General features: G+C 34.8%; 1 protein-coding gene across 1 annotated transcript in view; it reads right to left on the reverse strand.

Moving 5' to 3' along the window:
• Positions 1 to 2,715: 2,715 nt before the first annotated feature.
• The window catches only part of SPRED1 (sprouty related EVH1 domain containing 1), a 111,812-nt gene continuing 101,310 nt past the window's right edge, over positions 2,716 to 13,217 (reverse strand). The window contains exons 6-7 of the mRNA XM_002921506.4: positions 10,739 to 10,840; positions 2,716 to 7,841 (exon numbers count right to left, since the gene is read on the reverse strand). Of these exons, the coding sequence (XP_002921552.1) occupies positions 7,191 to 7,841; positions 10,739 to 10,840 (753 nt within the window). The 3' untranslated portion in view covers positions 2,716 to 7,190. The remainder of the gene's footprint in view (positions 7,842 to 10,738; positions 10,841 to 13,217) is intronic.

Consider the following 13,217-nt stretch of genomic DNA (forward strand, 5'->3'; position numbering starts at 1 on the left):
GTGATTCAATGCCTAATAGCCAACATCAGTAGTGAGATGACTTTACTAGGATAGCAGGAGTGAGGACAGAGGAACACAGATTTGAGAGACATAAAGGAAATAGAACTGTAAAACACTGAGAATTAATGGTGAAAAGTAAGAGAAAATGAGAAATTGATGATGACCAGTTTTCTGGCTGAGACTATTGCATACACAGTGGTGTCACTATTCATCAAGACAGAGAAGAGAAAAAAAGATTTGAGGAATGGGGAGATATTAGTTTGGCACTTACTGAATTTGAGGTACCTGCAGGAGATACACTTCAGGCAGTAGGATGTATGGGTTTAAAAATGCAGGCTGTGTTATTAAATGAGTGAATGCCTTGCATTAATATCGTAAACTTCTTAGGCCTTTTCTAAATTTGTAAAATAAGAGTGCTGTATGAATCTCTAAAGAGAGATTAGTATAGTCCCAGTCCTAAAACTTCAGTGACCTCAACTTTCTCAGCAATCGTAAATAATTTGGCTTGGATCCTTATTTCCTTCTTGGTATTTTGGAGTATCATGCTATCTGTGTGCCTTTCACTTTGAAAATTTAACAAGAACTTTAATGAGAACTGTTAACTAGCTAGTTCACAAATTCATGCAACTTACATTCTCTTAAATTTGAAGTGATAGTCAAACACTGGTTTCCCTTACTGATGAAAGACACACATTTAAGCTGGCTGGTCATTCCTGGGAATAATACAAGCATTTTAAAAAGAATTATACTGCTGAAATTTCTTTTCCATGTATTTTTCCCCTCATGAATTTGGAGAGGTTGGAGACATTCCTGTAACAGGGAAAAGGAGGGAGGAAAATACAGAGGCGGCAAAAGGGGCTTATGCTGGACAAGTAATATCCATAAGATCTTCTATATCACTATACATTTTAAAAAGAAAAAAATCACTTAAATTAGTATCTTGCAATTTGACAATGCAAAATTAAGAATTAATAGAAATGAAAATTAAACTGGTCTCCTTAAGTTTTATCATCCAGAATGATCTTATTTCAGTATTAGGAATTCTGGAGTTCTTCCTGTCCTTTTCAAATTGCACACCACCTTTGGTTATTGTAAATTACTTCTAGGTTAAAATTAAGTTTGAGGGAAGGGGTACACTAACCTCATCGGGACATATACGTAAGGAGCCCTGACGCTAGATGCAACTCTGGCTCAAAGACAGGCTTTGTGCGATAGCTGACATACAAATGGCTCACTAGTTGAAAAAAGGAGTCCAGAATCCAGAACACTCATTTGAGAATATTGTTTTCTACTGCCTCAACAGGAAGTATCCCTACTTTGGTGAAAAAGAATCCATCAAAATCTTTAGGGAAATGCCATCCAATTGAGCAAAACGAACAATACCACACACTGGATAGCATGTATGTCTTCGGCAGTTTCTATTGGATCGGCACAAACTGATCGATCTTGATAATATGTTGAAGTATTCTCACAATCTTATTCTCCCAATTTTAAGGATCCCCACATGCCACAGTGAATGTAGTACTCCACAACCTAGTGAGATAGATCAACAGGGGAGCCAGAATGGAAACAAAAAGGAGTGGGAATTAAGAAGTTATTCCCTTATAACATTTCCAGCTTAAATAAAATTTCATTTTAACAGAATAATGAACACAAAACTGGATTGTGACTAAAAGCACAGACTTTGAAGTAAGGCAATTTGGTTCAAATCCCGGTGCCTCTACTATGCCTTTAACGTCTTGAAGCCTAAATATCTTTAGTAAAAAAAAAAAAAAAAAAGAAAAGCAAAATGAGGAGGATAATACTTCATTATGGGCTTGAGAACTGTGTATTACATAACAAAAATAAAACCTGACAGACAAAAGAAAACACCATTTCAACTATGATTTTGTTAGACTTTTATTATGAATATATTTTTTGAGCCATCATTTCAAAGGATCTCTATAAAACTGCAAATCTTAAAGCAGTTAATTTTAAAGGAGTCAACTCCAGTTTTATTATTAATACCAATGTTTTTTTTCTTTAAGGACCACTGTGAGCATGACAGTATACTGATGGCCAAGCAGAAACCCTAGTTTGAATTTCTCTGAAGTAAAAACTATTCTACTTACTTGAGGATATTAACTTGATTGTGAAGAATATAAAGCAAATTTCTGAAAACCTGTAAATAAGCACATGAGACTACATTTCATAATTCATGGTAAATAGTTAATTCTTGATTCTTCAAGTAAATCTAACTGTAATACAGTAATCCAAAAGTTAATTCTGGTGTTGAAATAAGCTATGATTTTTGAGTACTGTCCTATTAATTTTTCATCTAGAATATTAGTTATTTTTGTTTATATTACAAATGAAACTCTGAAACCAAGTAGGACACACAAAAAAATCAGTAGTAGTCTTGGGTTAAAAATTTCCCACATTATCATTCAAGGATTATCATTTAATCCAGATTTAGCAGTAACATGTTCCCAAACCAATAAATATAACATGTTTATATTTATTGTATTTACCTATTTATGGGTAACAGACCATTAAAAAATCTGGATACAATCAAGGGCGAATAAATCAATAAGATGAACTATATACAGGAACTTTCAAGTTAAAAATATACCTTAAAAAATGAAGACAAAAAAAGTCCATTTCTACTTTCTCCTTGAGTAATTACTATCTCTTAGGTGAGAGTTTGTTATCCTCTAGAAGAGTAAGAAAAAGTCCTTTTGTATTTCATGATAGGTTTAATCAGGTAATTAAAACAAATTCTTATGATATCATCTGATATGTCCAATTACATGGGTATGATGTAACAAAAACAGTTACAAACTTATATATGCATATTTACATTATATATCCAAACTATCAAGCTAATCAACTATATCTAAGGAGATACATTATGACATGAGTTAAACAATTTTTCATTGCTTATTAGAAAGAATGCAGTCAAGCTTTTAATGGAATATACAAGTGAGGCACTTTTGAGGTCAAGAATAGAAAGCAAATGACACTACATACTGGCAATGTTCACAAAAATCTATGTGTATCTTTAATACAAAGGTTTTTTAACTAGATTATTCTTGAAAAGTTTCAAAACTAGCAACTTATGCAATTTAAGGAGCTTTCAGGAACAATGGCTAACATCAGTGTATCAAAGCATATGAAAGTTTTATAACCACCTGGCTGCTAGGCAAACAGTACCTTAACACCTTAAAGCCCTTTTGTTGTTGTTGTTGTTGGGTTTTGGTTTTGGTTTATATAAATCACCTCAGGCCGTGATTTCTTAACGTTTTGACTCACTGCAAAACACCTTATGGTACTATTATTATCATGGTTTATAGACAAATTTTTTTTAAGTGCAACAACAATGCAAGTTTCTAGTGCTTTCCCTTCTACTTAGAAATGTGATCCTGGAGGTCAAATTAAGAATGAGAATATTTAGTGAAGAATCTATTTTCTAGGTAACTGAAGTTTTCAAAGTTTTATGCAGAAAATGTTACACTTATTTAATGCATCTTTGGGCTATAATTAAAAACTCAATCTTACCCACATATTCCAAAACAGTAATCACAAAGCCTAAAGTAAATTTCAACGAAAGAAACATCCTTTAAATCGCCCATCTGGAGGAAAGTACATGTTTCCTGTACTTTGAAGACTTATATGGATATTAGAAAACATCTCTGTGGCATTCAATTAAGGGGGTGGGGTGGGAAGTAAAAGAAAAGAAAAAGCAAGACTTACCCAAGATATCAGATGGCACTATACACATGAATCGAAAGTGCATTTGTATTATTTCAAAAGTTCTTTTTAGGCACTGCTGAATAACCAATGAAAATAGGTAGTTTCAAGTTTTCCCCTTTAAATTTTAACCCCTGTCCCAACATCATCCCAGAGACATACACACACTTTCTGAAGTTGTCATGATCAAATATAGGTGACGTTTATTTATTTTTAAAACTCCCTGGCTGTTAATGGGAGGAAAATTAGAATACCATTTTGGTAATGGCTTTTGCAGGTTAAAAGAATTAGTTTTATAAATGCTTCGGCACATCAAGTTTGATTGCCAGTTCCAAATATCAATAAATATTTTAAGACAGGATATGTCAGAAGAAAGTGCTTAGAATCTTTCAGTGACCAAAAGACACATTAGAGAAAAGGTTCGTTTTACAGTTCATTTGAGATATATCTTATTCTTGCTCTCTCTGTGTGGAGGTGGCCACTACTTAAATAGCCCTTTTTATTGGTAGTAGTGATGAACCCTGTCAGATCCTGATCACCACCTCATGTCTCTGGTCTATAAATCATCCAGCAGGTGGTGCTGAAGTTCCATATCTCATATTTCTTCAGAAATCAAATGATTCCCCTGTCGAGGCAGGAGAAAAATCATTTAAGAATTATCAGTTCTGAACACAAAAAGCCATCAGACCAAAGTCTTTCTTGCTATGCCATCCAGATGATTTCATTTTCAATATTTACTATTACTTAAGCTGGTTTAGCCATTTGCTGATACTACCAGATTAAAAGCAAAGAGAAAGGTTTCAGAGGAAAAGCCACTTGGCAGTGCCAAGTCTGTACGCAGAAGGAGAAAACGTTCCTGAACATATCTATACACATTTTAAGAAATTTAAACTATCCTTTTTTTCCCCACATAATTCTAATTTACTCAAGAGAACATTTCCACATAGGGATTCAGATAACATTATATTACCAGTTAGTCTTCTAGACTGGTTTGGAATCTGAGTGTGTTAACTATAAAGATCCAAGGTGAAATAAAAACCATTTCATCACCATAGTTTTTAATGAAGAAACTTGTTTAAAATTGTAAAGGAAAAAATGGGAATGGGATGGCAAAATCTTAGCAGCAAAGTGGTTAAACAAATTGAAAATATTAATGCACAAACATTAAAATATTAAAGCATATATGTTGCATATAAAATACAGTACAGAACCAGGAGTTGCACTATACTGATTAGTGCTTAACAGAAGAAATGATTAAATTTGTTCTTCCTAGAAGTATATACACAGTTCATTTCCACAGCATTTTCCTATAGAGCCAGCAAGTTATTTTCTTCAGTTATTCACACCTTGCTCAAACCTGAATCATGAACTCAGCACTTACAAATATGAAAATTCATTCACAAGGAAAACCAATATTTCCATTTTACCAATAAAAAGTAATTTTGAAAGTTAACAGTCTATTCTAGGAAACCAAGTTTAGCTGAAAACTTCAGGGATGAAGATCACCTGGTGTAGCAGTGTTCAATTATATAAACAGTAAAAATAAGCCTTAGAACTGCTGCTACAGTGTCATATTTTGGATTTAATTCATCCAATTGATTTTTAGTACAAAACTAGAAATAACCTCTTCTTCATAACATCTATAGTTATCAATATATTTTTCTTCTTTTCAATGTGAAATAATACTTCAAGATGATCTATATACACAATGTTGTCAGTTCAAGCTGTCATATAAATATAAATGCTTTCTTAAAAAAAAAGTATTTTACAGACAGAGAGTGTTATATACATTGTTCAGTTTGATCTGGGGCAAAAGAAGAAAGCTAACACAAGCTTAAGTGTGATATGTAAAAAGAACAATACATAAATGACATTTTAAAACCTGCATAGAAATGAGCTTCAAATAGTAGTGTGATTTTAATTTTATCACTTCTGAAACTTCAAGCCATTAAAAAAAAGGCACACTTCTCAACTTTATCCCTCTAAGGGAATGTTCTTAAAGAACCCTTTACTTGTTAGAGTTTTAATGTAACACTTAAAAAAGACAAAAAACAAAACAAAAAAACAAACAACAAAACGAAAAAAACAACAAAAAAACAAAGCAACCAGACAAACTGACCCCAACTACTTTAAACAATTTGTTGGAACATTTATCCAACTATTTTGTAAATAAAACATCCAGTAATACGATGCTCTGCAAAAGAAATAAAATTATATGTACAAGATATTTCATTCACAATGTTGGATTAAATACTTTCCTGGGATAGTTTAGTATATACTTTAACATAAAATAATTTTGCTTTTGGCAAGTTTAAATAAAGTAAAATGCACCTGGGAAAAGTTATTGTTATGTGAATAATAAGCATTGAGAATTAAGCTAAAAAATTATTAACACAGCTGAACATATTCTAATTTAGCAGAATGATAAATGGAGATCTCAGGAGGAAACTTTTACACGAACTATCCAGTTACACTTTTTGCCTTGTAAAACATTTGTAAATGCAATATGATTTTCTGAAGGAGGAAACTCTGAAAGAAAACAACTTGCTGGTTGAATACCACAAAAAACAAAACAACCCCAAAACCTCACTTTTTTCTATAATGTTTACTTAGTCTCTTTTTATATAAAAATAAGTGTTACGTTCCCATCAGAACATTAGACAATTACATCTGTGCTTTAAAAAAAAAAATTGGTCACTCAAGGCTATTAGAATATTTTTAAAGATTTTAGATTACCAGAATGTACAGACAGAACTCAATATAAACTGTAGCCAGAGGGAAATGGGGATGAAAATATCAAATCATTCACATGGAATAAAAACATTATTAACTAGATGAGTAAAATATTCAAAATATAATGGAATGTGACAGTAGATATATATGTACATCTACTTCAGAACTAGAAGGGGAAGAAAAGTTTAATATGTGATAATTCGTACCTTATAGTTAAATATAAACATTTGTTATTTATACATAAAACCGCTTTCAAAAAACAACTAATAAATGATTTAGTTGCACTTGTTTTACTTCTTACAATTCCCAAGTGTTAACTTTTCTTAGATTGAAATCAACTGTCCCCTAGTGCACTTTTAGTTTATGTCTTAATGAATTCAAACCTTTAAAAGTCCCATCACCTAATGCATAAATATACAAAAATGCCAAAAATTAATCCCTTTTAGTTGGATATTTTATGCTCACTTTTTATAGCCAATAACCAGAAATGGTTTCCTTTTGCAAATACTCTTTACAACCTGTAACAAAACATGCCATGCACTGAAGGGAAAAAGTTAGGCATGGCTAGCATTTGTGAAAAGCCAAGAACTAACAAGTTCTGCTTCCTCCACGTGTGGCCCCAATGATACCAGGCAAGATTTCGTATTGCTTGCCAAAAGCTTCCACAAATCCAAGTTAGCTAATTCCTGGAAACAAAGATTTTAAGCTCATTTTGGCACTGGATCCTTTCATCCAGCAGCTTTATGTTTCCCACCACAGCACCCACACGCCTCACCACAACGATGGCACATTCTCAAAGGGACATAGCAGCACATACATGGTACAATGAAAGACAAAGCTACTAGGGCTAACCATCGTAAGCAGAACTTGTCATCACTAGTGTCACATGAACAGGGATCAGAAAAATCTCCCTCTGAGTCTGACATACAATGATATAACATGCTCTCTGCACAGAGCATGCAACTAACTTGATATATGCATCTTTTAATAGGGTCTGGAGCATCCTGACATTTTCCCCTGCCATTTTCTTCATGATTAAACCTTTCCTGGCAGTATACGCAGCGGGAACGTTCACCATCTTCTTTTCTTCGTTTTGACTTCTTAAATTTTAATGAGGAAGGCTGTGTCTTAAATACCACAGAGTCTTTGAGTGAACTTAACTTAGTCTCATCCCCACAAGAGTACAGGTAGTCTGATTTTTTACTGTCTGGTTTAGAAAATTGAATATTGGAATCAGTATCATCTCTCTCTAAGTCATTTTTCCACATGTCAGGATGTCTGTAGTCTGCATAACGACGTATTAAGATATCTCGAGGGTTTATTCTGACAATCTCATCCTCATCTTGAAAGCTGACATGTCGGATTGATTTCAAAGGGACCTAAAAAGGAAAGAGATGAAAATGGCAATTAGAATGGTGAAGGTTAATTTTAAATGTCAGTTTGGCTGGGCTGCAGTGCCCAAATATTTGATCAAACATTATTCTGGATGTTTAAGTGAACATGTTTCTTGGATGAGATTAATCTTTAAACTGGTGGATTATGAATGAAGCAGATTATCTTCCACAATATAGACAGACTTCATCAATTAGCTGAAGGGCTTAACAGTATAGAGGGTCATCACCGCCAAGCAAGACGGAATTCTGCTAGCGGACCGCCTTTGGATGGGACTGCAACTCTTCCCCGGGTCTCAAGCCTACCTGCATATTTTGCATATGTACCTTCATTATTCCATGAACCAATTCCTTAAAATAAATCTCTCTCTGTGTACAACATACACAGCTAGTTGGTTCTGTTTCTCAGGAGAACCCTGACTCATACAGATTCTAGCACCAAGAACTGGAGTGTTGCTATTAACAAGTACCTAAAAATGTGGAAATGCCTTTGAAAATGGATAGAGGCAAAAAGAGTTTTGAGGTGCATGTTACAAAAAGCCTTGAAGAGACTGTTGTTAGAAATGTGGACATTAAATGTGCTTCGGATGAAGGCTCAGATGGAAATGAAGAACACATTAGAAACTGGAGGGAAGGTGATACTTGTTATAAATTGGTAAAGAATGTGGATGAACTGCATGTTAGCATTTTGTGGAAGATAGAACTTGTGAGTAATGGGCTTGGATATTTGGCAGGGATGCTAAGCAAAGTGTTGAAGGTGCCCAGTTTCTCCTTGCAGCTAACACTAAAATGTGAGAGGAAAGGGATAAACTGAAGTAGAAATTTTTAAGGAAAAAGGAAGTAGATCTTGAAGAATTGGAAAATTCTCTGCCTACGGGTAGTGCAAAAATTGAGGAACCATGGTCTAGAGAGAATACCAAAGGTGTGGCTGACCAATCATATAATAAAAGAGATTATGGTGTGATTCCTGAATTCAATCAACGATCTCAGTGACAATGCTGCCACAACGGATGACAGGGAACAGAGGCAGCATGAAACGAAGAAAGGTTTTGGACTTCTAGGATTTACAGGACTGGCAAAGACAGCTATCTGACTGAAAACATGTGTTATCCTATAAGAAAAGGAAAGAATGATCCCAAGGGTGAGGCTCTTTTCTCAGTTCCGTAGGGCAGGGCCAATTCCTCAGTTTTAGTGGGCCAGAAAACCTGGAACCTTGGGTATGAGGCTATCACTCACTGCTAAGGATTTGGGGTCACCACCCTGCTGGGCCCATAGGACAAAACATTGAGCCAAAGGAAGGAAGATTATTCCCAAACCTTAAAATCTCACAGAATTTGCCCTGATAGGTTTTAGACTTTTAGGACTCATGACTGCTTTCTTCTTTCTAAGATTTCTCCCCTTTCAAAATGGAGTATCTACTCTATGCCTTTCCCATAATGGTATTTTGGAAGCAGGTAATTTGCCTTGCTTTACAGGTTCCCAGGTAGAGAGGAATTTTGCCTTAGGATGAAGCACACCTTGTGTCTCACTAACACTCAACTTAGAGGATACTAAGATTCAGGACTTAGAACTGATGCTAGAATGGGTTAAGACTTTCGGGCTGTTGTGATGGAATGAATGTATTTTGCATGTAGGGAGGGATGAATGTGAGGAACCAGAGGGCATAATGTTATGGGCTGAACTGTGTACTCCCAAATTCATATGTTGAGACCAATACTTCATAATGTGACAACATTTGGATATAAGGCCTTTAAAAGGTGATTACATTAATCCAATCTGGTATCCTTTTAAGAAAAGGAAATTTGAGGGGGCCTGGGTGACTCAGTCGGTTAAGCTTCCGACTCTTGATTTCGGCTCAGGTTATGATCTTGGGGTCATGGGATCTCCACGCTCAGCCAAGAGTCTGCTGGAGAGTCTCTCCCTCTCCCTTTGCCCCTCCCCCCCGCTCATACACATGTTCTCTCTCATTCTTTCTCTAAGACAAATAAATAAACCTTAAAAAAAAAAAAGGCAAAAAAGAAAAATAAATCTGGACATACACAGAGGAACCAGAGATGTGGGTGTACTAAAGAAGGACCATGTGAGGACACAGCCAAAAAGCAGACATTTACAAGCCAGGAAGAGAAGCTTCAGAAGAAACCAAATGTTCCAACATCTTGATTTTGGACTTCCAGTTTCCAGAACTGTGAGAAAATAATTTTCTTTGTTCAAGCCACTCCATCTAATATTTTGTTAAGATAGCCCTAGCAAACTAATACACAGACACCCATGTATAAAGCTTGGCTATACGAGTCTCTGAAAGTGACTTAAAACACACTACACCCACTCGTTCTTATTCCCTTCCCTTCCTTCTTCTCCTACCCCCTTTCTGGGTATATTGTCTTCCTGAGGTCTGAGAGCAAATTAAACCTTTCTGGGGATAAACCAAACAGGGTCTAAATCAAAATAACCTTTCCCTTTACCTATACAAGTGGGCTTCTTATAGTCACATTTGTATTTCCTAGTCCTAGTCCCTGGACACAGTGACTGGTCTACAGGAAAGCACCTGATCCAGGTTGAGGCAAACTTCCATTCTCAAGATATTATAGAACTGGGGCTAAAAAACCCTCCAGATCTGGGCTAAAGGTGGAATGATGGCTACAGTCTATTAAAATAACAATATACAATTCCTACTGGGTTTATCAGGTAATAAATACACGGTGGCAATCCCCAGATTCAAACCAGAAATTTAGATGGAATTTAAGTAATAATATTTATAATCATATATGTAGCAAATGTACACATGAAATAAATTTTCTAGTATAATTCAGAATTAGAAGGACTGAAAAATTTCACTTAGATGTTAATTATATTCTATATCAGAAGATAAAACTAAGATCACTTACCCTATTTTGGGACTTTAGGCTTCCACACTCCTTGGATATTTGCCGTTGTACATATTCTATACTTCTGCTCTGAATGTCTAGGCCTGGATGACTGAACGTTATCTAAAATATAAACAATTTCTATTTAAGTGACAAGAGAATGTGTTTATTTTTAATAAAACTATATGCAGTGTGTATTCCAAAACTTCATAGCCTCTTAGTAGTGAAGCTTTTTAAAATAGTTTTAATAAAAAGCATTATTTCAATCATCCTATTATTTGAATTTAGGTCATTCCTTATACATTTAAATTTTAATTTCGAAAGTAAACAAACTTCTGGTTTCTGATTCTACATGTAAGGAACTCAGTAATTGCCACTCTGTCCTAACAAGTAAAAAATCTAAACAGAAAAAATATCACCAACTCTTCTCAGACCTGGAAGAGATAGGAGGACACAGTGCAAACCACTGCCTCCGAGATTGGAGACAGACAGGAAAATAAAGGGAGTCACAGCTCACTGGAGCAGATTCATGAGCAGAAATTGCCACAGAAACCATTGCTGAGGTAAGAAAATGTGAACTATAATTGATGAGTTGCCAGAGCTCAGTATATACTCAGTATATACGGAGTTAAAAACTCCAGGTAGACCCAGTCATAGTGAAGCACCCAAACTTTTTTGTGTTTACCTCCAGGAGCTCAACCAAGATCTTGCAGTAAATATCAGAAAAATCCCTGCATGCTTCCAGAAGGGGGAGGAGGAAAGGAACCATTTTAAAACTATGCTAGAATACTCTGGTTTTTTTGTTTGTTTGTTTTTTAACAAGGTCTGCCCTCAGGAGAAATGAATTAACCAGAGCCTGACCTAGGATATTATCAGAGCCTACTTGACTTAGAATAAGAGAAAGAGCCAACTCTGGTCAACTCTAACCCAACTAAAAAGTTAGAAAAAACTGCAAAATACTTGTGGAGTTCAAAGCCCAGAAGCACAGGCTCATTCTAGAAGACTGAGACCTAATCACAGGACTACAGAATGCTTCCCTCCTCCCCCCAACACCTCACCACCACATACAAAAGACCTATTTATAGCAGTTCCTTTTTCCCAGTACATCATGTCTAGCTCTTAAGAAAAAAAGTGTAAAACATACTGAAAGGCAAAAACACAATTTGAAAAGATAGAACAAGCATCAGAACCAGACATGCAGGGATGTTGGAATTAGCAGACTAGGAATTTAAAACAACTATGATTAATATGCTAAAAGCTCTAATGGATAGACAGCATGCAAGAACAAATGAGCAATACAAGGAAAGAGATAGAAATTCTAATAAGGAACCAAAAGAAATGCTAGAGGTCACAAACATTAAGAGAAATGAAGAATGCCTTTACTCAACTTATTGGACTGGACATGACAGGAAAAAATCTCTGAGCAATTTAAAATAGTAATGACTGAGAATTTACCTAAATTAATGTCAGACACACAGACCCTGGAAACTCAAAGAACGCAAAACAGGATAAATGCCCAAAACACACTATACCTAAAAATATCATCTCCAAACTATAAAAACCCAAAGATAAAGAAAATATCCTGAAAAATGGCCCCAAAAAATTCCTTACTCATAGAAGAGCAAAGAATTACATCTGACTTCTCCTCAGAAACCATGCGAGTAAGAAGAGAGTGGAGTGAAATATTTAAAGTGGTGGAAGAAAAATATGTCAACCTAGAATTCTGTAACTTGCCTAAAAACAAACAAATTTCAAAAGAGATATAAAGACATTCTCAGGCAAATAAAAACTGAAGAAATCTATGGCCAGTAAACCTGCCTTTTAAGAAATGTTATGAGGTTCTTTAGAGAGAAGGAAAATAGCATATATCAGAAACTCAGATCTACAAAAGAGTAAAGGAGCACTAAGGAAAAGAATAAGGTAATTTATTCTCACAATAAAATACAATTTTATTTTCTTATTCTTAATTGAGCTGACAGAGAATAGCTTATTCAAAAATAGTAACAATGTATTCAGTCATATATGATTATATATACACATATATACTCACATATATAAAGTGAAATAAATGACAGCAATGATATAAGAGATGGGAAGGAGGAGTTAGGATTATTTTGCTATTATAAGGTAATCCCAAAACCTATAAAGTGGTTTAGTGTTCTTTGAAAATGGACACAGATGCAAACCACAAGGAGACCACCAAAAAAAAAGGTAAAAACAAATATAACTTACATGCTAAAAAGGAAACTATAAAAAATGTTGAATTAAACCACAAAAGACAGAAAGTAAGTGAAAGATGAAAAGAGAAACAGAACAAGGGCAACAAACAGAACATTGAAAAAATATGATAGATATTAATTCCACTGTATCAAAAATCACTTTGAATGCTAATGCCCTAGTTAAAAAATACAGACTGTCAGCATAAATAAAAAAGTTAAGACCCAATTACAAGAAATGCACTATAAGCGTAAAGACACATATAGAGTAAAAGTAAACGGTG

This window comes from Ailuropoda melanoleuca, chromosome 5 (assembly GCF_002007445.2).
Source record: "Ailuropoda melanoleuca isolate Jingjing chromosome 5, ASM200744v2, whole genome shotgun sequence".
Lineage (NCBI taxonomy): Eukaryota > Metazoa > Chordata > Mammalia > Carnivora > Ursidae > Ailuropoda > Ailuropoda melanoleuca.